Source organism: Symphalangus syndactylus, chromosome 1 (genome assembly GCF_028878055.3).
Source record: "Symphalangus syndactylus isolate Jambi chromosome 1, NHGRI_mSymSyn1-v2.1_pri, whole genome shotgun sequence".
NCBI lineage: Eukaryota > Metazoa > Chordata > Mammalia > Primates > Hylobatidae > Symphalangus > Symphalangus syndactylus.
Window position 1 is genome coordinate 109,760,584 of NC_072423.2, and position 27,927 is coordinate 109,788,510.

The following is a 27,927-nucleotide window of genomic DNA, read 5'->3' on the forward strand; positions in this document are numbered from 1 at the left end:
CCTTATAAAACTGAATGCCTTTAACAGCACCCAAGTCACCTCTTGAATGCTTTGCTGCTTAGAAATTTCCTCTACTAGATACCCTAAATTATCTCTCTCAAGTTCAATGTTCCACAACTCTCTATCACAGGGGCAAAATGCTGCTGGTCTCTTTGCTAAAACATAACAAAAGTCATCTTTACTCCAGTTACCAACAAGTTCCTAATTTCCATCTGATACCAACTCAACCTGGACCTTATTGTCCATATCACTATCAGCATTTTGAGCACAGCCATTCAACAAGTCTACAGGAAGTTTCAAACTTTCCCACATTTTCCTGTCTTCTTCTGAGCCCTCCAAACTGTTCCTCTGCCTGTTACCCAGTTCCAAAGTTGCTTCCATATTTTTAGGTATCTTTTCAGCAGTGCCCGACTCTACTGGTACCAATTTATTGTATTAGTCCATTTTCACACTGCTGATAAAGACATACCCAAAACTAGGCAAATACAAAAGAAAGAGGTTTAACTGGAGTCACAGTCACACATGGCTGGGGAGGCCTCACAATCATGGTGGAAGGCAAGGAGGAGCAAATCACATCTTACATGATGTATGCAGCAAGCAAAAAAAAGGGCTTGAGCAGAGAAGCTTCCTTTTTTTAAAACGATCAGATCTCATGAGACCCATTCACTATCATGAGAACAGCATGGGAAAGACCCACCCCCATGATTCAATTATCTCCCACCAGGTCCCTCCCACAACACATGGGAATTATGGGAGCTACAAGATGAGATTTGGGTGGGGACACAGAGCCAAGTCATATCAGTTACCCCGAGAGAGACAGCATGCAGTTAGCTGACACTTAGAAGCTTTACTATCTTAGAACAAGAAAGCAAAGCCTCAAAATATACAATGGAAACTCTGAACGTACATTTTGTTTGATCTTTATAGAGTTCATTACTTGGTGCTTGCAGGCTACTTATTAAATGCCTACTTGACCATTATATTTAAGAAAGGGACCTCTGCTCCTTAGTACAGAAAGAATGTTGGACATTCTTTTCCTATTTATTTGCACTCTTTATAAGAGTTTTAGAGTCACAGAAAAATTATGAAGATATTATAGAGGTCCCACATATCCTGCACCCAATTTCTCCTATTATTAACACTTTATCTTTATTTTATGGTACATTTGTCATAATTAATGAACCAATACTGATAATTTATTATTAGTTAAGTCCATACTTTATTCAAATTTTTCAGATTTTCTTAGTTTTAACCTAATATCTTTTTTCTGCTCCAAGATCTCATCCAGGTATCATATTACACTGAGGTATCATGTCTCTTTAGGTTTCTCTTGACTGACAGTTTCTCAAACTTTTCTCATTTTAGGTAAAATTGACAGTTTTGAGAAGTAATAATCAGGTATTTTGTAGAGTTTTCAACTGGGATTGTTCCCATATTTTTTCCATGATTAGAAGTAATGTGTTTTGAAGAGGAAGATCACAGAGATGAAGTCTCAGTCTCATCATATCGTATCAAGGGTACATACTATCAGCATGACTTATGCCTGCTGATGTTATCCCTGATCATCTGGTCGAAGTAGTGCTTGTCAGGTTTCTTTACTGTAGTTTCCCTCAGCCCCCTTTCCACACTGTTCTCTTTAGAAAGAGTTCAGTATGCACATGTCACACTTAAGGAGTGGGGAATTATGCTCCACCTCCTTGGTGGTTGAGTATCTATATACATACGTTACTTGAAATTCTTCTACATAAGAGATTTGTTTCTTCTCCCTCAGTTATTTATTCCATCATATTTATTCAAGTATCAACTCACGGATATTTATCTTATACTTTGGGTTAAAATTCTATATATATATATTTTTTTTTGCTAAAATTGTTCCAATTTTGGCCATTGGAAGTTCTTTCACTTGGCTTCAATGTTCCTTTGATATACTCCCACCACTGTGGATCTTCTAAAATTTAAAAAAATTTTTGAGCACGTCTTTGCTTTCTGGCACTTTCTGCTCCAGGATCATTTTGTATATTACCTACTCTGGTCCTAGACTCAGCCATTTATCTAAAGAGCCCTGTTTTTTTTTTTCTTTTTTTTTTTGTTTCAAAGCAGACTTTTGCTCTTGTTGCCCAGGCTGGAGTGCAATGGCACGATCTTGGCTCACTGCAATTTCTGCCTCCCAGGTTCAAGTGATTCTCCTGCCTCAGCCTCCCGAGTAGCTGGGATTACAGGCACCTGCCACCTTGGCTGGCTAATTTTTGTTATTTTTAGTAGAGGCGGGGTTTTGCCATGTTGGCCAGGCTGGTCTCAAACTCCTGACCTCAGGTGATCTGCCCACCTTGGCCTCCCAAAGTGCTGGAATTACAGGCATGAGACACCACCCCTGGCCTATATTTTTTTGTTTGAAAATGATATTAGAAACTAAGATCTAGGCTCTAGGTATGGTCATTGCAATTGGAGTGTTTCCTGTAGGCCCTCTCAGCTGACAAAGTGAGGAAATATTTGTGTGTATACTAACGTACGTACATGAACATATTTAAAATCTTTTAATATGTAACTGTATGTGCCTATATTAAGCTAGACATGAGTTTATACAATGTCTCCAACCCTACCCCACTGCTGTGTGAGGCATTCCAATCTATAACCCTTGCTTATGTATAATCTCCTACTCTAAGAATGAGTAGGAGCCTGATATAAACTGCTCCTTCATGTTTATTCTTGTGAAACTTTATTTTTACATCTATTTTATCATTTATTTATCTTGTATTATTTATTTATCTTGTATTATAATTAATTTATGTTTGGTTTTCCCAATGAGACCATTAACTCCTTGAAGGTTTGGATGATGTCTTTAATTAGAGAATATTAAAGGTAAAAGGAATTTTAGAAGTCTAGAGGAGAAAAGGATACATACCATTTAGACCCTATAGGGATCTGAGTCTCAGCTCCCTGATGTACAGCCCAAAGTCCCTCCTACTATTCCTCTTCCCCTCACTCTTCCTGCCCCACCCTCAACCATTTCAAGATAGCTCTTCTTCTCACTCTTGATGAGAATGAGTAAAAATGCCACTGGTATCTCACCATTCCTTCACACTTTAATACACCCAGAAACCAAAGAATGGATTAGTATACACTTAATTTTTACAATGTTAGGCACATGCAATCAACCATGAATATGTAAATAAAAATGTTTATACTTTCACAAAGCAGATTTGATTTCCTCAAGTATTTAATTTCATATCAGAGGACAATGCTTAATCAATGTCTAATCAATACTCAAAGGTAGAAATTAACTCCTTTAATTCATTTTATTTCAAGTATACAAAGAGCCACACAGGAAGTGGCAGATGGAGAAAGTCTGGGAATTAGGGTTCATGCCTTAAAGGGGATAGCCAGACTTAAGTTAGCCAAATGTCAATGAGGAACCCAGATGCATATATTTGTCTGTGAGCCAGGATTAGTATAAAAACTGTACTCAGAGAGGAAATAGGAATGGGCTGTTCGCTGATCAACTTCTCACTGAAGGTACACCACCAATTCAGCAGAAATTAAAAGCATGAGTTACAGAGCTGGAGAAACAATTCTGCTTCTGTCTATAAAAGCTTTTTTGGAACTGACTGAAAAATCAAGTAAGTAACTCCTTGAAAATTTTAGAGAGCACCTGTTAGCAGGAGAAATATTATCACAATCTTCACTATGGCTTAACATCCAGGGCAATAAAGATCAAAACCTCTCATTACACCATTTGGAGGAGTTTCCACTTCTCAGTTGGTTTAAAAGCCAAATATAATAATCAGTCAGAAAAACTTCAAGGTGAAATATGAAGGTTTCAAAGAATACTACTTCCTCCAAGTACCTATTTCTCCATTAGCAAGAAAAGAAGCAGCTAGAGGCAAAGAAAGACCAGCGGCTTATTATGGGGAACCTGACTATGGCAGGAGGTCCTCTCTGGAGAGCAAGCAATAAATACACTCAATAGCACCTCCAGGATAGAAACCCCCAGGGAATAAGTCTAATACCTTAGAGTAATATGGCAAAAACCACAATTACTTTTGCACCAACCTAATAGCAGCAACTGGCCCTTCCTAATCGGCCAGTTACCATACCAAAGCCTTTACCTATATTGACTCATTTGATCTTCACTGCAACCCAACAAGATAGATATTGTTAAAGATGAGAAAACTGAGGGATAGAGAGATTAAAACCCTTGCCTGAGGTCATACAAACTATAATATGGTGGAGTCAAGATTCAAACATAGGCAGTTTAACTCTGGAATCGGTACCTTTAACTATGCTAGCTCTACTGGGAAGGCACCTACCTCTCTGTGACTACTAAGTAAAAGCAAATCCACCCTTATCCCAGAGCAGGGAGTTAAAGAAACAGACTTTGCTTTTTACACTCTTTCTACAAAATTTTTTTTTAACAACAGTGAATGGATACAAAAGATAATTTATAAAATGTATAAGAAGTGCTGTCCTCAGACCAGCAGAACTGGCATCAACAGTGAACTTGTTAGAAATGGAAATTCTTGGGCCCCATCCCAATCTACTACATTAGACACCCCACGGGGTGCCATCCAGCACTGTGTTTTAACAAGCCTTCTACTGATAAAGTACTGGTATCATGAACACCTGTGTACTCACTGCTCCTGTTAGAAAAAAAACATTCTATCACCTCTGAAGTTCTTCAATCCTGCACCCTTCTCTTTCAGGAACTCCTCAGAGGTAATCACTATCCTGAATTTTGTGGTTATCATTTGTTTTCCTCCATAACTTTCTCATGTTTTGAATCTACAATAAATATACTGTTTATATGTTATTAAATAGGCTATTATGCCTTTCTGAATAAGGTTCTTACAGCAGTTAAAAGGAAATACATTAAAAATTACCTTTTTATTTATAAAAATTTCAACCATTTCTCATATACACCATGGAATACTATGCAGCCATGAAAAAGGATGAGTTCATGTCCTTTGTGGCGACATGGATGAAGCTGGAAACCATCATTCTCAGCAAACTATCGCAAGAACAAAAAAACCAAACACCGCATGTTCTCACTCATAGGTGGGAATTGAACAATGAGAACACTTAGACACAGGAAGGGGAACATCACACACCAGGGCCTGTTGTGGGGTGTGAGGAGGGGGGAGGGAAAGCATTAGGAGATATACCTAATATAAATGACGAGTTAACGAGTGCAGCACACCAATATGGCACATGTATACATATGTAACAAACCTGCACGCTGTGCACATGTACCCTAGAACTTAAAGTATAATTTTTAAAAAATTTAAACTATTTCTTATTTTACAACTTGTACATGTTTAATAGTCAATTAAAATAAAGACAAATAGCCTGTATGTGTATATACATGTAATTATAGCAATTTAGCAGAAACATTTATTTTTACTCCTCCTTCCAGGTTTCTGTAACACTGAGGGCCTTTCTGCCCATTCACTCACCTTACTGGGAGAATTAGTAACTTCTCTGGTCAGCGCATCTAGAACGACCTGTGCATGAACATCTCAGTTCTGCCTCTTCCCTCCTTTGGACTAATCTCCTTGCAGAGAGCACACAATCTCTCCACCATAAGGCTCCACACTGACTGATTTTAAAGGTCTTTCTAGTTAAGGGTTCATGTTAATCACAAGTTGTAATGGGTTGAATGGTAGCCCTCACAAAGATATGTCCTTATTTTAATCCCCAGAACCTGTGAATGTTACCTTATTTGGAAAAAGGGTCTTTGCAGATGTAATTAAATTAAGGGTTTTGAGATAAGGAGATTATCCTGGATTATCTGGGTGGGCCCTAAATCCAATGACAAATATCCTTATAGGACAAAGGCAGAGGGAGATTTAAGACAAACAGAAGAGAAGACAATAATGTGAAAAAGAAGCAGACAGGAGCGATGTGGTCCCATCCAGTCATGTTGACAGCCAGAAGTTGGAAGAGGCAAACAATACATTCTCCCCTACAACCTCCAAAGCGAGTGCAGTTGTGCTGACATCTTGATTTCAGACTTCTGGCTTCCAAAACTGTGAGAACGAATTTCTGTTGTTTTAAGCCACCAAATTTGTGATAATTTGCTACAGAAGCCACAGAAAACTAACACACAAGTCCACATGGCTCATAAATCTGAATCATGATCTCAAATTCAAGTTTTGTTGCTAACGAAGTTGGCACTTGTGTGTGTGTGTTTTTTTTTTTTTTTTTTGAGACAGGGTCTCGAGCTGTCACCCAGGCTGGAGCACAGTGGCGTGATCTTGGCTCACCGCAACCTCCGCTTCGTGAGTTCAAGTGATTCTCCTGCCTCAGCCTCGAGAGTAGCTGGGATTACAGGTGCCGGCCACCATGCCTGGCTAATGTTTGTATTTTTGGTAGAGATGGAGTTTTGCCATGTTAGCCGGGCTGGTCTTGAACTCCTGACCTCAAATGATCCACCTGCCTCGGCCTCCCAAAGTGCTGGGATTACAGGCGTGAGACACCACGCCCGCTGGCCCTTGTTTTTTTTTGAGACAAGGTCTCGTTCTGTTGCTCAAGCTGAGTGCAGTGCCATAATCATGGCTCACTGCAGCCTTGAACTCCCAGGCTCAAGCAATCGTCTGACCTCAGCCTCCAAAAGAGCTAGGACTACAGGCATGCACCACCAAGCCCGGCTAATTTTTTATTTTTTGTAGAGATGGGGATCCTCACTATGTTGCCCAGGCTGGTCCTGAACTCCTGGACTCAAGTAATCCTCCTGCCCCCTTGGCTTCCCAAAGTGCTAGTATTACAGGCAAAGGTGGCACTTCTATCCACACTACTTACATGTATACACACATTAGATATTTATATTTATGCTAGTCTACATTGTATGTCTATTTTTATCTATACCTGCTTTACATCTACATTTTTATTTGTTTTGATCTCAGCTAGGGAGATCTATGATATCCATTAGGCCCCCTAATGGCAATGAATAACATTCTTAGTTTACTCGAAATTGTTAAATAATTGAGAAGGAGGGCAAATGGCAATGAATAACATTCTTAGTTTACTAACTTGAAATTGTTAAATAATTGAGAATGAAGGTTGACCTTTGTCAAATACTTTTTTGATATCAGGATGACTATGGTACTCTACCTTTGGATGACTGGTATGATGCATTGTATAATAATTGCACTGGGATCAGAGAGTAAGGGCTATGCAATTTCTGCCTTATGAAAATTACAGAAGTTTTTCCTATGAACAATTTTTGTAAATGTTTCACAAGCAATGGAAAAGATGTGTTCTGTTTGTAAACACAAAAAAATGTGTTTACAGCTGGGAGGACAATATGGCCTGGTGAGATGGAATACTCTACACCTGTTGCCCTGACATCAATACCACTCCCTTTGACTATCACAGTGTTCTGGTTTAGACTAAGTTATGCTCATCCTATTTAAAGGTAAGAGAGCAAGTGGTTAAAAGCATGGTCTATTAACCAGGCTGCTTAGGCACGTTCCTCCCCACTCTGTGCCTTGTTTCCTCATCTGTAAAAGAGAGAAAATAACAGCCCATGGTGAGTGCTCGATGATGCCTTTATTATCTGTTACATCAACTTTATCCAAATTCTTTCTGTACTTATTTCTGTGTTCATATCTGTCAAAAAGCAAGTGAAAATATCTTTTTACTATACTTTTGTCTTTGCTTTTTATTTCTAGTAAGTTGACTGTAACTTTGAGTCAACATTATTATATATGTTATGTTCATGACAATTAGATCTTCACTATAAATTCCACCATGGACTGGCATGAAATGACTCTTCTATCCCTGTGAAGAAAAAAAATGGGCTTTCTAGAACAGTAAAGAGCTGGAGGCAGAGACTCTTTCAAGGTCCCCCAGCTCTGGCTCTGCTTTCTCTTCCCAGCTAAGAAGGTGGGTATGTTAAAGCTGAATTTGGTCAGCGTTCCTTTAAACAGAAGTGCATGAACGGCATTCCTCCAGAATGGGGGTGTGAACACTGAATTTAATGGGTAGCAAAGAGCAACCCTCTACTTTGCAGAGATCAGGCAATCAGGGGCTGGTCCTGTTAGGGATTCTGAGGCTGAAGGAGTGGTGATGTCACATGCCATGTTTGTGCCAACCCTGAAAGGCCACTTTGCTTGCCATGAGATCACGTGTTCTTGGATGATGAAATAAGAAACTGAATTTAACTTTACAGTGGGTGTATGTTCTCTTTCCATCAAACCCTGATACTCTTGACATGACACACCCATTTCATCTTTCACCTTATACTTTATCATTAATATTGTGACATTTGTTTTCATTATTTGCATTTGATTATACTTAGCCTGTTTACTTTTAGTCTTTGTGAATCTCTTATTAATATCATATAGATGGATTTTGTTTGTTGACTATTTTGAGACTTTTTTTTACTATTTTGAGTTTTTTTTTTTTTGAGATGGAGTCTCTCTCTGTCACTCAGGTTGGAGTGCAGTGGCATGATCTTGGCTTACTGCAACCTCTGCCTCCCAGGTTCAAGTGATTCTCTTGCTTCAGCCTCCTGAGTATTTGGGACTACAGGCATGCACCACCACGCTGAACTAATTTTTGTATTTTTAGTAAAGAGGGGGTTTCACCATGTTGGCCACGCTGGTCTGGAACTCCTGACCTCAGGTGATCTGCCTGTCTCGGCCTCCCAAAGTGCTGGGATTACAGGTGTGAACCACTGTGCCTGGCCAAGAATTTATATCTTACATATTTTTTCATCTTAATTACATTTACTGTTGTAACTGATATGGATAGGCTTTCTCCTATGCTTTGCTCTTGGCTTCTGATTTTTAAATGCTATTTTACAGCCACTTTTGAACTATATGGTTTGTGTTCTTACCTGTACCTTTGTGGGGAATAATTATACATCCTGCATTTATTTCTATGAGGGGTTACCTTTAGATTAGAAACGTCCAAATTTTTCCTATAGTTTGCCTCTAAAACAAAAAGAATGCCTAAATTTTAACTAATAGAAATATTAATGCTATTTTTGATCTAATTTATGCCTATATTATTGGTTAATAAGAAGTATGATAGCCCAACAGCAATAAAAACTAAATGCTAATTATAAAGAAGAATAACATTTTAAAAGTAACATGTTCTATAAAGCCTGTGATATGGTATCTATCTCTAGCATTTTTGGTTATTGTTGCTTTGTTTTGAATCATCACAGATTAAAAAAATTAATTTTGAAATCAAACTATGATTACTAGCACTATCTTACTCTTCCAAGAAATGTTATCAACTTGCTGGGTCACCTACTTAACCAGGGTGTGACCATATCCTCCTCTGTAAAATGATAAAGCCTGACTGATTACACAGGGTTAGTATGAGGTTTTAAACTGATTATATATCCAGAAGGGCCCTGAAAGTAGACAGAGTACTAAACAAATGTATACTGGCATTATTATTAAAACAGGTAGTAATTAAGATATTATTGATGGAATTATGTAGGATTTGTAGTTTAAATGTAAAAGTGGAACTTACCAATGACCAAGAATCACTAGGAAAAAAAGACAAACCATTTTAGATGGCATGCAACATGCCCATTATTTGAGTACACCTCATTTCTGAACCACCAGTTGTATAATTTATTTTTTTTTATCTCTTTCTTATTTGATTCACTAGTTCATAGGGGTTCTCTTTTTCTGTCTCTCTTAGATTGCCTTATTCTTTTAAGTCAGCTAACAAAGCTGACTTAACAAAAGGTAACAAAGTTGAAGGTAGCAGACCTTATTACGACTATGTTTGTCTACTCTTTCAGCAACCATTTTTTTTTTTTTGAGACAGAGTCTTGCTCTGTTGCCCAGGCTGGAGTGCAGTGGCACAATCTCAGCTCACTGCAAGCTCCGCCTCCTGGGTTCATGCCATTCTCCTGCCTCAGCCTCCCCAGTAGCTGGGACTACAGGCACCCGCCACCAGGCTTGGCTAATTTTTTTTTTTTTTTTTTTTTTTTTTGTATTTTTTAGTAGAGACAGGGTTTCACCGTGTTAGCCAGAATGATCTTGATCTCCTGACCTCGTGGTCTGCCTGCCTTCAGCCTCCCAAAGTGCTGGGATTACAGGAGTGAGCCACTGCGCCTGGCCAGCAACCATTCTTTCATGTCATCCTTTTTGGAAGAGGAGCAGAAGACAAAAAGATGGGAAGAGAATACAGATTTGTTTTCCAATCCTACAGCAGAAAATACTTGGGACCTAAGGTAGCAACACTGGGATCTGTGTTAAAGACTCCTGTTGTTAATTTCTCACTCCTGCATAAACAAGAGTCATCCTGAACTGACTTTCTTCACTCTGGCTCATTATTTGATGAATTATGTTTTGCAGCAGAAATAATATACAAACAAATCCAATTGTCTACTGAGGCTACAGATAGTGGGAACTGAAAGTCAAAATAGAGCAGTTCTATGGGCACAGACTTATTTGAGTCTTCCTTGTATGACTTAGCAGACATTTGTTGTACATGTTCAAACAATGCATGTCTGAACACTGTCTGATAATGGACATGGCAGATAATGGTCCTGGATAGATGATGATCCATAGAAACTGGGAAGGTCTAGACAAGGAGAGAGAAATTTGAGCACTTCCTTACCTGACTTATAAGTAGGAAGCAGTATTTTCATTTAACGTTATTATATACAAAGACTAGAACCTTCTTTTCTCTGTACCAAAAGGAGGATGGCCCCCACTCCCATGGAAGCATACCTATAGATCTTGATCTCACTGCAAATCTTAAAGTAGCCTGCAAATCCAATTCTAGCCCCTCCCAACTGCAGTGCAGGAGAAGTCCTACCCATCCAGGGACATGCTGGGAGATACATCTGTCTATACGTCTGGAGGCAGACCTGCAGACCTCAGTCTGACTGAAGATTTTAAAGAGGCCTTGTAACCTGGCTCCAGCTTTTCCCAGCCACAGTCCAGGCACAGTTCTGCCCACTCAGGATCCACTGAGAAACATGACCATCTGTGTCTCTGGAGGCAGACCTGCAGACCTTTGTCTGACTGTGGATCTTGAAATGGCCCTGTAACCCAGATCCAGTCCCTCCTAGCCACAGTCTGAGTGGTCTTGCATTCCCAGTAACTCAAGAGAGACACACCTGTCTAGAGGCAGGACCACTAAACTTAGTCTGACTTTGGATCTTAAAGTGGCTTGATAACCTGCCTCTAGCCCCTCTCAGCCATGGTCTAGGAGCAGTCCTGCCCACCCAGGGACCCAAGGGAGAAACACCTATCTGTGCCACTGGAGGCAAGTCTGAAGACCTTGGTCCCTGAAGCAGCCCTGTGTCTCATTTCAAGCATGACTCAGCTGAGGTCTGGGGCTTGTCTTGCCTGCCCAGGAACCCACCCAGTGACCTGGCAGGAGCATTTTCAGAGAATCAGTGGGAGCCACAACAGTCTGTACATCTGTAACTGGCCTGCCACTTGAGCAACCAACTGGGGCACCTTGCCTCAACTCTATTGAACAAGGTCCTGAAGACAGTGCAGTCTACTCAGGGACCTGACAGGATCCACACTCACCTGAACTCCTGGAAAGAGGCCCACCAACTTCAGACTCCATTGTGAAACCAACAGAAGTCATATGTCCTGATTTCAGCCTTGCCCAAATGTGATATGAGAAGTATTCCCATTAGTCTGGGGACATAAAAGAAAGTCCTTACCTGCCAAAACCAGTCTTGCTTTTTCATAGGCACTGACATTAACACAAAGCAACCTGGATCATGAAGAATCACGCAAACATGACACCACCAAAAGCAACCGACGAAGCTCCAATAAATGACCCTAAAGAAGTGGAGATCTATGAATTTCTTAATGAAGAGTTCAAAATAATCACTGTAAAGGAGCTTAATGAGATGCAAGAGAACAGACAGATAACTAAATGAAATCAGGAAAATAATGCATGAACAAAATGAGAAGTTATTTATTTATTTATTTATTTATTTATTTATTGAGACAAGAGTCTTGCTCTGTGGCCCAGGCTGGATGTGAGTGGCACGATCTCAGCTCACTGCAACCTTCACCTCCTGCGTTCAAGTGATTCTCATGCCTCAGCCTGCCAAGTAGCTGGGATTATAGGCACAAACCACCACACCTGGCTAATTTTTGTATTTGTTACACTTTTTTTTAGTAGAGACAGAGTTTCGTCATGTTGGCCAGGATGGTCTTGAACTCCTGACCTCATGTGATTTGCCCACCTCAGCCTCCCAAAGTGCTCGGATTATAGGGGTGAGCCACCATGCCCAGCCAAGAAATTTAACAATGAAATAGAAACCATAAAAGGAACTAAAAAGATATCCTGGAACTGACAAATACAATGATAGAATTGAAAAATTCAACAGAAAGCTTCGACAGCAGACTCTATCATGCAGAATAAAGAATTCGTGAACTCAAAGACAGGTCATTTGAAATTAGCCAGTTAGAGACACAAAAAGAGAAAAGAGTGAAGAAAGCGTATGAGACTTATGGGGCACCATGAAGATAACAAATATAAGCATTATAGTAGTCCCAGAAGGAAAAAAGAAAAGGAGGCAGAAAATTTAAAGAAATATTGGCTGAAAATGTTCTAAATCATAGGAGAGATAGGACATCCAGATTCATGAAGCTCAAAGGATCACAAGCAAGATCAACCCAAAGAATATGATCTTGTCAAAGTGTCGAAAGTAAAAGACAATTTTGAAAGCAGTAAGATATAAGCAACTTGTCCCATACAAGGGAATCTCTATTAGAATATCAGAAGATTTCTCAGCAGAAACCTTGTAAACAAGTAAGAAGTGGTATGATATATTCAGTGCTTTAAAAAAATCCCAAGAATACTTTTCCCAGCAAAGCTGCACTTCAGAAAGTAAGAAAATATAAAGATATTCTTGACAAACAAAAGCTGAGGAGGCTCATCAACACTAGACCTGCCTTTTCAGAAATACTACAGGGAGTTCTTCAAGCTGAAATACAAGAACACTAATTAGTAACATGAAAATATATGAGAGTATATAACTCAGCTGGGCATGGTGGCTTATGCCTGTAATTCTAGCATTTTGAGAGGCTGAGGCAGGCAGATCACTTGAGCCCAGGAGTCTGAGATCAGTCTGGGCAACATGGTATATGACCTTGTCTCTACAAAAAATACAACAATTAGCTGCGTGTGGTGGTATGTGCCTGTAGTCCCAGTTATTCAGTAAGCTGAGATGGGTGGATCACTTGAACCCAGGAGGTCGAGGCTGCAGTGAGCCGCGATTGTACCACTGTGCTCCAGCCTGGGTGACTGGGTAAGACTATGTCTAAAAAGAAAAAAGAAAGAAAGTATAAACTCACTGGTAAAGGTAAGTATACAGTCACAATCAGAATACTGTAATGATATAAATCACTTATAACACTAATATATAGGTTAAGAGACAAAAATATTAAGAATAGTTATTGCTACAATAATTTGTTAATGGTTACAACATGTAAATATGTAAACAGTGACATAAAAATATAAACTGGGTGGGGTAACTAAAAGTGTAGAGTTTTTCACACACAATTGTTATTGTATCAACTTAAATTGTCATAACAAAAAATTATAAAATGTTTTATGTAACCTCATAGTAAGCACAGAGAAAAAGCCCAGTAGTTACACAGAAGGTGGAGACAAAAAATGAAAATGAAAGCATACCAGTATAAAAATTAAACAAATTCCAAAGAAAGACAAGCAAGAGAGGAAGGAAAAAACAAGACAAAACTACCAAACTACCAAAAAATCATAAAACTACCAAAAAAATCATAGAACAGTGAACAAAATGGCAAAAGTAACTTCTTACCTTTCAATTACTTTATATGGAATTGGACCAAATTCTCCATTCTAAAGACAGAGTAACTGAATGCATAAAAATGCAAGATCCATCAATATGCTGCCTATTAGAGACTCACCTTAGCTCCAAGGACATACATAGGCTAAAAGTGAAGTGATGAAAAAAGATATTCCAGCTGGGCGTGGGAGCTCACGCCTGTAATCCCAGCACTTTGGGAGGCCAAGGTAGGCAGATGACAAGGTCAGGAGATGGAGACCATCCTGGCTAACATGGTGAAACCCCATCTCTCACTAAAAATACAAAAAAATAGCCAGGCGTGGTGGCCCATGCCTGTAGACCCAGCTACTCGGGAGGCTGAGGCAGGATAATTGCTGCAACCTGGGAGGTAGAGGCTGCAGTGAGCCGAGATTGTGCCACTGCACTCCAGCTTGGGTGAAAGAGCGAGAGAGTGTCTCAAAAAAAAAAAAAAAAAAAAAAAAAAGAAACGATATTCCATTCAAATATAACCAAAAGAGAGTAGGAGTGGCAATACTTATATTAGACAAAATAGGTATTCAGTCAAAATCTGTCACAAGACAAATACGGACTCTCTGTAATGATAAAGAGTGAATTCATCCAAGTATATAAGTTGTATATATATTTGCACCCAAAATTAGAGCATCTAAATATATAAAGCAAATATTAATAGTTCTACAGGGAGAGATATAGTACAATACAATAACAATAGGGGACTTCAATACCTCACTTTGAAAAGCTAAGAGATCATCCAAACAGAAAATCAAAAAGGAAATAGCAGACTTGAGTAACAGTGTAAACCAAGTGGATCTAACAGACATATACAGAGCAACAGAATACACATTCCTCTCAAGCACACATGGAACATTTTCCGGGATACAGCCATACAGCATTTATTAGGCCACAAAACAAGTCTTTTTTTTTTTTTTTTTTTTTTGAGACAGAGTCTCGCTCTGTCGCCCAGGCTGGAGTGCAGTGGCAAGATCTTGGCTCACTGCAAGCTCTGCCTCCCAGGTTCATGCCATTCTCCTGCCTCAGCCTCCCAAGTAGCTGGGACTACAGGTGCCCGCCACCACACTCTGCTAATTTTTCTGTATTTTTAGTAGAGACGGGATTTCACCGTGTTAGCCAGGATGGTCTTGATCTCATGACCTCGTGATCTGCCCGCCTTGGCCTCCCAAAGTGCTGAGATTATAGGCATGAGCCACCACACCCGGCCCACAAAACAAGTCTTAACAAATTTAAGAAGAATGAAATCTCAACTATTTTTTCTGACCACAGTGGTATGAAACTAGACATCGATAACATGCGGAAAACTGAAAATTTCACAAATATGTGGAAATTAAACAACACTCTTTTGAACAACTAATGGGTCAAAGAAGGAAATTCATAATATACCTTGAGATAAATGAAAATGAAAATAAAACCTATCAAGACTTATGGCATGCAGAAAAAGCAGTTCTCAGAGAAACATTTACAGCAATAAATGCCTACCTGCAGAAAAAATATCTCAAATAACGTAATGTTAATATCTCAAGGAACTAAAAAATAGCAAACTAAGCTCAAAGTTAACAAAAGGAAGAAAATAATGAAAGTTAGGGCAAAAATAAATGAAATAGAGACAAAGACAACAGAAAAGATAAACATAGTTAACACTTGGTTTCTTGAAAGCCAAATTAAATTGACAAATCTTTTTTTTTTTTTTTTTTTTTGAGATGGAGTCTCGCTCTGTGGCCAAGCGGGAGTGCAGTGGCACGATCTTGGCTCACTGCAATCTCTGTCTCCTGGGTTCAGGCCATTCTCCTGCCTCAGCCTCCCGAGTAGCTGGGATTACAGGCACGTGCTACCACATCCAGCTAATTTTTGTATTTTTAGTAGAGGTGGGGTTACACCATGTTGGCCAGGTTGGTTCTGATCTCCTGATCTCACGATCCGCCTGCCCTGGCCTCCCAAAGTGCTGGGATTACAGGCGTGAGCCACCGCGCCCGGCTGACAAATCTTCAGTTGAATTAACCAAGAACACAAAGAGAGAAGTCTCAAATAAATAAAATTATAAATGAAAGAGGAAACATTACAACTGATACTACAGAAATACAAAGTTATCATAACAAACTTCTATGTACAATTATGTTAAGAAATTAGATAACCTAAGAAAATGGATAAATTCCTAGAAACATACAACTTACCAAGATTGAATCATAAAGAATAAAAAAAAATCAATAATAAGAATACAGAAGCAGTAATAAAAAATCTCCCAACAAAGAAATGCCCAGGACCAAAAGGCTTCATGGGTGAAGTCTACTAAACATTTGAAAAATAATTAATGTCAATCCTTCTCAAACTCCTCCAAAAAAAAAAAAAAAATGAAGAGAAGGGAGCATTTTCAAACCCATTTTACAATGCCAATATTATCCTGATACTAAAGTCAGATAAAAAGACTATAGGTTGAGTAACCCTTATCTAAAATGCTTGGGACTAGAATTGTTTCAGATTTTTAATTTTTTTAGATGTTGGAATATTTGCATTATACTTACTGGTTGAACATTCCTAATCTGAAAATCTGAAACCCAATATGCTCCAATGAACATTTTCTTTTGAGAATCATATCAGCGCTAAAAAATTTCAGATTTTGGAGCATTTCAGATTTTAGATATTAAACCCATACCATATAAAAAAAGAAAATTACAAGTCTGATGAACACAGATGCAAAATTTCTGCTGAACACAGATGCAGAATTTCTCAGCAAAATACTAGCAAACCACATCCAATAGCACACTGAAAGGATCATATACCACAATCAAGTGAGATTCATCCCTGGGATAGCAGGATGGTTAAACATACCAATAAATGCGACGTACCACATTAAGAAAATGAAGGATACAAATAATACGACCATTTCTTTTTTTTTTTAACTTTTATTTTAGATTCAGGGGTAAATGTGCAGGTTTGCTGTATAGGTAAACTCGTATCGTAAGGGTTGGCTGTACAGATTATTTCATTACCCAGGTACTAGGCCTAGTGCCCAATAGCTATTTTTTCTACTCATCTCCCTCCTCCCACCTTCATCTTCAGGTGGGTCCCAGTGTCTGCTGTTCCCCTCTTTGTGTCCATGTGTTCTCACCACTTAGCTCCCACATATAAGTGAGAACATGTGGTATTTGGTTTTCTGTCTCTGAGTTAGTTTGCTAAGATTGATGGCCTCCAGCTCCATCCATGTTCCTGCAAAGGACGGGATCTTTTTCTTTTTTATGGTTGCATAGTATTCCATGGTGTATATGTGCCACATTTTCTTTATGCAGTCTACCATTGATGGGCATTTAGGATGATTACATGTCTTTGCTATTGTGAATAGTGCTACAATGAACATACATGTGCATGTGTCTTTACGATAGAAAAATTCATATTCCTTTGGGTATATATCCAGTAATGGAATTGCTGGGTCAAATGGTAGTTCTGCTTTTAGGTTTTTAAGGACTCAACATACTGCTTTCCACAATGGTTGAACTAATTTATACACACACCAACAGTGTATAAGTGTTCCCTTTTCTCTGCAACTTCACCAGCATCTGTTATTTTTTGACTTTTTAATGATAGCCACTCTGACTGGTGTGAGACGGTATCTCATTGTGGTTTTGATTTGCATTTCTCTAATGATCAGTGATGTTTAGCTTTTTTTCATATGCTTGTTGGCCACATGGATGTCTTCTTTTGAAGGTGTCTATACATGTCCTTTGCCCAGTTTTTAATGGCATTCCTTTTTCTTGTAAATTTGTTTAAGTTCCTTATCAATGCTAGATATTGGACCTTTGTCAGATGCATAGTTTGCAAATATTTTCTCCTATTTCTGTAGGTTCTCTGTTTACTCTGCTGATAGTGTCTTTTTCCATGCAGACTCTCTAATTAGATCCCATTTGTCAATTTTCACATTTGTTGCGATGGCTTTTGTCATTTTCATCATGAAATCTTTGCCCATTCCTATGTCTAGAATGGTATTGCCTAGGTTGTCTACCAGGGTTTTTATAGTTTTGGGTTTTATGTTTAAGTCTTTAATCCATTTTGAGTTGATTTTTGTATATGGTGTAAGGAAGGGGTCCAATTTCAATCTTATGCTTATTGCTAGAAAGTTATCCCTGTGTCATTTATTGAATAGGGAGTCCTTTCCCCATTGCATGTTTTTGTCAGCTTTGTTGAAGATCAGATTGTTGTTGGCATGCTGCCTTATTTCTGGGCTCTGTATTCTGTTCTATTTGTCTATGTGTCTGTTTTTGTACCAGTACCATGCTGTTTTGGTTACTGCAGTCCTGTAGTATAGTTTGAAGTCAGGTAGCATGATGCCTCCAAGCTTTGTTCTTTTTGCTTAGGATTGCCTTAGCCGTTCGGGCTCTTTTTTGGTTCCATGTGAGTTTTAAAATAGTTTTTTCTAGTTCTGTGAAGAACGTCACCAGTAGTTTGATAGGAATAGCATCCAGTGACCATTTCAACAGATGCAGAAAAAGTGTTTGACAAAATTTAACATCCTTTCATGACGAAAACTCTCAATAAATTAGATATATAAGAAATAAAGGCCATTTACGATGAGCCCACAGCTAATATCATATTCAATAGTGAAAAGCTAAAAGCCTTTTTTCTAGGGTAAGAAACACGACAAAGATGTCCACTCTCGTCACTTTTGTTCAACCCAGTACTAGAAGTTCTAGCCAGAGCAATCAGGCAAGAAAAATTAAGACACATCCAGACTGGAAGTGAAGAAGTTAAACTGTCTCTGTTTGCAGATGACATGACCTTATATATATATAAAAAGCCTAAAGACTCAATAAAAAAGCCGTTAGAATAAACAAATTCAGTAAAGTAGCAGGAGACAAAATCAACATAAACAATCAGCAATATTTCTATATACTAATGACAAGCTCTCCAAAAAAGTTAAGAAAACAATGTCATTTATGATAGCATCAAAAATATATAATATTTAGGAATAATTTAACCAAGAAAGTGAATGATCTATTTACTGAAAACTATAAAACACTGATGAAAGAAATTGAAGAAGACACAAATAAATGAAAAAAACACCCAGTGTTCATAGATTGGAAGAATTAATATTTTCAAAATATCCATATACTACCAAAAGTGATCTACAGATTCAAGGCAGCCTGTATCAATACTCCAAATGACATTTTTCACAGGAATAGAAAGGAACAATCCTGAAATTTGTATGGAACCACAAAAGTCTCTGAATACCCAAAGCAATCTTGTGAAATAAGGACAAAGCTAGGGGCATCACACTTCCTGATTTCAAATAATGTTGTAAAGTTACAGTAATCAAAATACTATGGTAATGGCATAAAAACAGACACATAGACCAATGGAACAGAATACAGATCCCGGAAATAAACTCAGTGAACTAGTATTTGACAAGGGTACCAAGAATACACAATGGGGAAAGGACAGTTTTCAATAAGTGGTGCTGCGAAAACTGGACATCCACATATAAAAGGATGAAATTGGACCTTATCTGACATAAAACATAAAAACTAACTCGAAAGAGATTAAATACTTAAATATAAGACCTAAAACTGTAAAACTCCTAGGAGAAAACAGAAATAAAAGCTCCTTGACATTGGGTCTTAGCAGTGATTTTTTGAGATATGACAACAAATACACAGGCAAGCCAAAATAAATAAATGGAACTATATCAAACTAAAAACCTTCTTCACAGCAAAGGAAACAATCAAAACAAAAAGGCAATCTATGGAATGAGAGGAAATATTTGTAAACCATATATCTGATTGGGGATTAATATCTAAAACTATATAAAGAACTCATATAACTGAATTGCATAAAAACAAATAACTCAATTACAAAACAGGCAAAAAGGCCTGAAAGACATTTTCCCAAAGAAGACACACAAATGGCCAATGGGTATATGAAAAGGTACTCAATATCATTAACCATCAGGAAAATACAAATCAAAAAGAAAATGAGATATCACCTCACATCTCTTAGGATGGCTGTAATCACAAAACAAGAGATAACAAGTGATGACAAGAGTGTGAAGATAAGGGAACTCTTGAACACTGTTGACGGAAATGTAAATTGGTGCAGCCATTATGGTATGGCAGTTCCCCAAAAAATTAAAAATAGAACAACTATTTGATCCAGCAATCGCACTTCTGGTATATCCCAAAGAAAAAGAAATCAGTATCTTGAAGAGATATCTGCACTCCCAGGTTTATTGCAGTATTATATACACTAGCCATGATACAGAAACAAACAGCCATCAACAGATGAATAATAAAGAATATACACAGGCCAGGCATGGTGACTCATGCCTATAATCCCAGCACTTTGGGAGGCTGAGGCGGGTGGATTATCTGAGGTCAGGAGTTCGAGACCAGCCTGGCCAACATGGTGAAACCTCGTCTCTGCCAAAAATACAAATATTAGCTGGGCATGGTGGTGGGCACCTGTAATACCAGCTACTCAGGAGGCTGAGGCAGGAGAATTGCTTGAACCCGGGAAGTGGAGGTTGCAGTGAGCTGAGATTGCGCCATTGCACTCCAGCCTGGGTGACAAGTGTGTGAGACTCCATCTCAAAAAAAAAAAAATATATATATATATATATATAGTTCTTTGAATAAAAATAATATATATAATTATACATAATAAAGAATATATAATTACAATGGGAAGTGACAGACGAATAACAAGGAATTATATATTTTCTTTATTATTCATCTGTCAATTCCCAATGTAATTATATTTACTTGTGATGGCCACTGAGATAAATACATCTATTTAAATCTTTTGAAATATAATAAATAATGGTATAGAATTAAAAATTATGTATCAATTATACATGTAACAGATTATTCATCCATAATAAAAAAGGGAATCCTGCTTTTGTGACAACATGGACAAGCCTAGGGGGCACTGTGCTAAGTAAAATAAGTCAGATATGGAAAGACAAATACTACATAATCTCTCACTAATATGAGGAATCTAAAAAAGTCATTCACAGAAGCAGAGAGTAGAATGGTGGTTGCCAGGGGCTAGAGGATAGTGGAAAAGAGGAGGTAATGGAAAGATGTTCATCTCAGGACACAAACTTTCAGTTGTAAGATAACTTCTGGAGATTTATGTACAGCATGGTAGCTATAGTTAATAATGCTATATTGTATATTTGCTAAAATGGTAAACATTAAGTGTTCTTACCACAAGAAAAGTAAATATGTCAAGTGATATTTGAATATGTTCCTTAGCTTGAATGTGGTAATCATCTGACAATGTTTATGTACATCAAATCATCATGTTGTACGATTTAAATGTGCACAATTTTTTATTTGTCAATTATAACTCAATAAGGCTAGGGGATAAAAAGAGGATGGCCCAATGGGCCTTCACCCATTTCAGAATGTGCTTCCATTTAAGAATGGCTCCTGGCCGGGCGTGGTGGCTCACGCCTATTGGGAGGCTGAGTACGAGGTTAGGAGATGAAGACCATCCTAGCCAACATGGTGAAACCCCATCTCTACTAAAAGTATAAAAATTAGCTGGGCGTGGCGGCGAGTGCCTGTAGTCCCAGCTACTCGGGAGGCTGAGGGGGGAGAATGGCTTGAACCCCGGAGGCAGAGGCTGCAGTGAGGCGAGATTGTGCCACCGGCACTCCAGCCTTGGCGACAGAGCGAGACTCCGTCTCAAAAAAAAAAAAAAAAAGGCTCCTAAACAAGTACTCTTAAGACAGTTTCATGGATAAGGGGGTTATGAAGCAAAGAACCCAAAGACAGTATTCTCAAAAAATGCCTGAATAGGCCTAGTGTCTATCCCAAATATGAGCAGCAGTTCCCTTCTAGTCATCACTCACAGAAGAGGTTGCCACCTAATATTGCTTTAATTAAAAGAAGTTTATTTCTTTACATTTTTAATTTTTGTGGGTACATAGTAGGTGTATGCCACTTGGTATTTCTGGCCTCATAAAGCCTTTCATGATATGGGGCATTCTCTGAATCTCCTTTTTTTTTTTTTTTTTTTTGAGATGGGGTCTCGCTCTGTCACCCAGGCTGGAGTGCAGTGGCGCCGTCTCAGCTCACTGCAAGTTCTGCCTCCCGGGTTCACGCCATTCTCCTGCCTCAGTCTTCCCGAGTAGCTGGGACTACAGGCGCCCACCATCACGGCTGGCTAATTTTTTTGTATTTTTAGTAGAGACAGGGTTTCACTGTGTTAGCCAGGATGGTCTCGATCTCCTGACCTCGTGATCAGCCTGCCTCAGCCTCCCAAAGTGCTGGGATTACAGGTGTGAGCCACCGCGCCCGGCCTGAGTCTTTATTTTGAACATCACAGCACTGTTTGGGTAAGTTATGTCAATCTGAAATTACCTCAATCAATGGGAGTTTTTAGATGCTTATGAAGGTTATCTGGCAGAATTGGTTGAAAGGCATTTTTTTTAAAAAGGAGCAAAGCTACACAGATTTAGTAATTATGGTTGGGGTATGATCACCAAATTGAAGTGTTAAATGCTATTGTAAAAATCACCATTAAAGTAGCATAGTTAATGGCGGTATCATCTTGTGCCTCAAGATGAATTTCCAGTATGAAAGCATAATGAAAGTGTCAAAGAATGATGCATCAAAGCCAATCTGGTGGGAGTAAAAATAATGTGCCTTGGAAAAGTGTGTCAGATAATTCAGAAAGTGGCTTAAGTGAAGACAAAGACCCAATGACATGGCTGCATATGAATAATTTAAATAAATTTTTTCATAAAATTTGAGTCAAGAATAAGCAATATATCTCAATTTTACATAATATGATTGAGTACATAATTTGTAATACATATTTTATAATATAAAATACATTGTAATCCAAATTAAAAATTTAATATTCAAAATATGTATTTATCTGTTTCATTAAGGTTGGCCTAAATATGTTTTTTTGGACATTTTTCATTGTAAAATTGGACAGCGATCATCACATATTCAAAGCCATCTTGTATTTAGTTACATGCATTATTTATGGACACCCACCCCCTCCAATGTTGGCTTTAGCTCCTGGCACTCCTTTTGGGTTCTAAGTACAGCATGCCCTGTGCCTGCTTGTGACCCCTTGTCCTTCTGGTCAAGAAAAATACGGTATCTATATCAGACTGAAATGTACATATGGTTATTTATTTGTGAGTTTTAAGGCTTTTGACTCATTAGGAAGTGACTTAGTTTTCATGCCTCAGCTTCTTATTGAATTTTTTTTTTTGTTGCTATTTTCTTATTTTTTTTTTTTTTATTATACTTTAGGTTTTAGGGTACATGTGCACAATGTGCAGGTTTGTCACATATGTATCCATGTGCCATGTTGTTTTGCTGCACCCATTAACTCGTCATTTAGCATTAGGTATATCTCCTAATGCTGTCCCTCCCCCCTCCTCCCACCCCACAACAGTCCCCAGAGTATGATGTTCCCCTTCCTGTGTCCTTGAGTTCTCATTTTTCAATTCCCATCTATGAGTGAGAACATGCGGTGTTTGGTTTTTTGTCCTTGCGATAGTTTACTGAGAATGATGTTTTCCAGTTTCATCCATGTCCCTACAAAGGACATGAACTCATCATTTTTCATGGATGCATGGTATTCCATGGTGTATATGTGCCACATTTTCTTAATCCAGTCTATCGTTGCTATTTTCTTAAAAGAATGTGTGGTGCCTTCCCATACACATGTGAAAACAACATTATACAGCAGAATAGTGGCCTTGGCAGAGACAGACAGGAGTTTCTACCTTCACTGGTTAAGGCTGACTATGAACAATGAAAGAAATGATGAGAATGTGAACAACTAATCAGATATTTGCCAACTCACTCATTAAAACTATATAAGAGGTTTTCATCTTTGTAAAATCCTGTCCTAGCAAAGGCTAAAACACTATCAATAGCAATTAGTAAACTCTTTAAGCTTCCAATTCAATCTAACCAACAAAAATGTTGCCTGAAACTTACTGGAAAATATTGCTTCTCCTGAGGGCTAGATTCACTGTGCTGATGTGGATTAAAATGACTAATCCTAGAATAATTCTATATTGTACACAAAATCAATTTCACAAACATGCATTTGATAGTCTGAAAGCCTGTTACTATTTTCAAGTGGAAAAATTATTGTACATTTTAACTTTATTAATCCTTCAAAAGAAAATTTGAAAAAAATATCTTCTCTATAAACATATTTTTTCATCTTTTTAGAACTAGTATATTAGACACAGCCCATCCATAAGAAGGAGCTAAGAAAAATACATACATGAATCCTGTTTCTCGCAGAAAGCTGTTGCTTTAGAAGCAATTAGGCCAATTAAGCCTGACAGCATGATTTCAGGAGGAATGCTGTGCAAGCTCCTATCTGTAATGAAAAGTTGCACCGAAACAAGGAAGGCATAATACATGCAAAGAATAACATTTCTGGAGTGCTATCTATAAATCTCTTGCCCTTGGAAGGAATACAGTGGAGTAAGATGATAATGATGATGATTTTGGATTTCTGTTTAGTCCTTTTCAAAGGGAGGAAAGCATATTAACAAGCAGGTTCCACCACTCATCAATTTGGGGATTTGGTAAATGGAGAAAGCCTGTGACTGATGCATGGAAGGAGGAGAAAACCAGCCAAAATTTTCTTTGTAAGTTATGATTGCAAAGGAAGATCCTCATCCCATAAAGTATACAACTCTGACAGGAACAAAGCTGAAGGGAAAATAGGTAATGAGGAGATTGGGTTTTTATTTTGAAATCAATCAAACGTGGCTTAACAGAAATTGTGAATTAAGCTTATTTCATGCTCAAGTCAGACAGAGCAACAGATAATACAGAAAAATCTCTATACAATATTATGGTGAAGATACATTAACATGGTGATTGGAAGTATTTTATTTAATTTAGATAAACAATATTGGGTTTTTAAACTGAAAGATGAGTTTTTAAAAATTCTCACAGTTTTAAATATACTTGCTTTAAAAACTTATTAAACTCACCACTGATCATTTTTTAGCACTACAATTTGTGTCTAACTATATGAGCAAAGATGGAGTATATGACTGAATTCTGCATTTCTTTTCATTATTATGTTTTTCCTATTGTTTAACAAGTTAGAAGGAGATGGACTGCTTATCTAAGACAATATCCCTTGGTTGAAGAACACTAAAAATAATGCCATGCCTGGTTGGATGTGACTTATCGATCTCCGGTGGCACAAGTGAAGAATAATATCTCAGCTCCTCAGAAAAATTGGCTATCTTTCATAGAGAAACTTGACTCATGATCACTCTTTTAAACAATCTTGATCATTAGCCAGCTCAGTTATAATAACTGGTGGGCAAGCATTAGACATGCAAGACTCTCATAGCCAAGATACATGAGAAGCATATTGTTAGCTTTTCTGCAAATATGTAAGATTGGTTAATTCTGGAGAAAAAAGAAAATGTGTACTACCAGATTTTCACTTTATGACAGAAGGTCCCAAATGAAGCTGTTTCAGAATTACCTGGGAAGCTTATTAAAAATAACACTGCCTGGGCCCCATCCCAAATCTTAGCTCAATCTTCTGCATTTTCTTTTTTTCTTTTCTTTCTTTTTTTTTTTTTTTTTTTTTTTTTTTGAGATGGAGTCTCACTCTGTCGCCCAGGCTGGAGTGCAGTGGCATGATCTCGGCACGCTGCAAGCTCCGCCTCCCAGATTCACGCCATTCTCCTGCCTCAGCCTCTCCAGTAGCTGGGACTACAGGTGCCCACCACCACACCTGGCTAATTTTTTGTATTTTTAGTAGAGACAGGGTTTCACTGTGTTAGCCAGGACGGTCTCGATCTCCTGACCTTGTGATCCACCTGCCTTGGCCTCCCAAAGTGCTGGGATTACAGGCGTGAGCCACCGTGCCTGGCTAATCTTCTGCATTTTCAAAAAGCTTCCTTTCCTACATCCTGGTGATTCTGTGTCCACAAGGTGTTGTTTTTTTTTTTTTTCTTTGAAACGGAGTCTCACTCTGTCGCCCAACCTAGAGTGCAGTGATGCAATCTCAGCTCACTGCAAACTCTGCCCCCTGGGTTCAAGCGATTCTCCTGCCTCAGCCTCCTGAGTAGCTGGGATTACAGGCGTGTACCACCACGCCCGGCTAATTTTTTGTATTTTCAGTAGAGACGAGGTTTCACCATGTTAGCCAGAATGGTCTTGATCTCCTGACCTTGTGATCTGCCCACCTCAGCCTCCCAAAGTGTTGGGAATACAGGCGTGAGCCACTGCGTGGCCCGTGTCCACAAGGTTTGAGCACTGCTACTCACAAGGGCAGTGCTGGGATGTCTTATGCTACAAATCATTAATATTCCTGATGTCCATTACTCACGTGTAAACCTTAAGAACAAAATCCTTTTCTTCCTTTACTTCTGTGAGTGACTGTAGGACATCCAAGATGCTTAGGACCGCACAGCCATATGGTCGCCTGTAGTGCAGGTGAGGAGGACCTTTCTTTGAGTCGTTCAGGAGCATCCGGCCTTGGGCACAGCAGAAAACACCAGTCAGACTGAGAAAAGCATGCTCCTCTCCAGTATCACCTAATTGTCACCCAAGGATGCCTGAGCTACAGGCACCTAGGAAATCCTTTAAGGTGAAGACTACAGGGCTGAAGGGAGTCATCCAAGGATATTTATGTGGAAGAACACCAAACAGGCCTCTGGCCAAAGCTCTTTCCTGTACTACATTCAATCTAATCATTCTTATCTAACTCTAAACCAATATCAACACTCCATTTATTAATTACATGAAAATAAAAGTGATTTTATGAATTTCTTAGAAAAACCAATGTGCTAATAATAGATTTAAACTTCTCAGGTATGTTTTAGATACAAAGTTTAGTATTTTAGCTGCCAGGTATAAACTACATATGCACAGACAAGGAGGTTACTGTGTTCTTTCAACCAAATTCTGCTGTCAAACATCATCCTGAACAATTGTGGGACTGAGAGTAGTCTTAGAAAGTGGATGAGTGTTTACTTTTCCTGCTTACCAAAGCTGTGCCTACAGTGGCAAGAAGACTTGCAAATGCGGGAACCTTAACAAACACTTTATTTAGTACAGCAAATAGCTGTTTTGTTGGCAAGGGATTAAAAAATATTCTTTGATAAAAATGTACATGATAGGCCAAAACTCAATCCTATGAAGGAGGACTTGGTTTGCCATAGCCCCAAAAGTTGTATCATAAACTTGAAATAAGTCTGAGCAAACAAACCACAGAACAGTAGTAAAAATCACTTTTTCATCTTGGGTGGGGTAGAAGTGAAATGTCATCCGTCTTCTGGAGTGATGACAATAACTCTAATTTTGTGGAGAGAACCACAGATATATAATTTCAAACACAAACAATAGGTGGTGAATGGCCTTTGCTGTGAAGTTGGCACCTCTGGAAACCTGCTATAAGATCTCTGAGGGAAAGGGTAGGTACAGAGGCAGGGCACTGTGTTAGAAATAATGTCTAGAAGCAGACCATTTTAAATAAAAAGTTTGGGTCTAAAAACAGGGAGTGGAAGGTTTTAAATGATTACAAAACACAAACAAAACCCACCCCCCCGAATCCATTTATATCAAACCAAGCTACCATAGCAGTTGAGCTTAGGTATAGCTTCAATACAAGCTGGACTCTAATCGTGAGACCTGAAATTATAGGTAAGATCTAGGGAGAAAACAAAGCTCATGCACAAGACATACTTATCCCAAGTTGGGCCAGTCTTACTCATGTGAATGGGTAAGGTGAACAGTACCTATTCGGATCACATGGGCAACGATATACAAATCTCTCTTCATATCTTTGCTGCTCAGATCCTAAGAGAAAAAATAAGTAAATTCAGGCAAGGAATACACAGAAAATAATTAAAAATTCATTTTGAATCTCTAGTCATTTGCTTTTACTGTATGTTATAGGTAGGGGAAGGGAGATTACAGCACATAGCACTTTAATGGTTTATAAGATGCCTGCAGTGAAAGTCTGGATATCTTATATGCCTTTGGAAGTTTATTTTATTGACAACATTTTTCCAGCTCTCATTTAGACCACTTAACAAATAAAAAGTCTATAAAAGTTCTCACATTAGAAATCTTCATGATACTGCCTTATTCCATGTTTACTCTAACATC

The 27,927-nt window shown here is 38.4% G+C and overlaps 1 protein-coding gene across 7 annotated transcripts in view; it reads right to left on the bottom strand.

Annotated features, from left to right (window-relative positions):
• Positions 1–27,927, bottom strand: part of DOCK3 (dedicator of cytokinesis 3) — a 677,098-nt gene that overhangs the window by 193,811 nt on the left and 455,360 nt on the right. For all 7 annotated transcript variants that reach the window (XM_055275673.2, XM_055275643.2, XM_055275636.2 and 4 more), the window contains exons 11-12: positions 27,555–27,615; positions 26,144–26,291 (exon numbers count right to left, since the gene is read on the bottom strand). In XM_055275673.2, the coding sequence (XP_055131648.1) occupies positions 26,144–26,291; positions 27,555–27,615 (209 nt within the window). The remainder of the gene's footprint in view (positions 1–26,143; positions 26,292–27,554; positions 27,616–27,927) is intronic.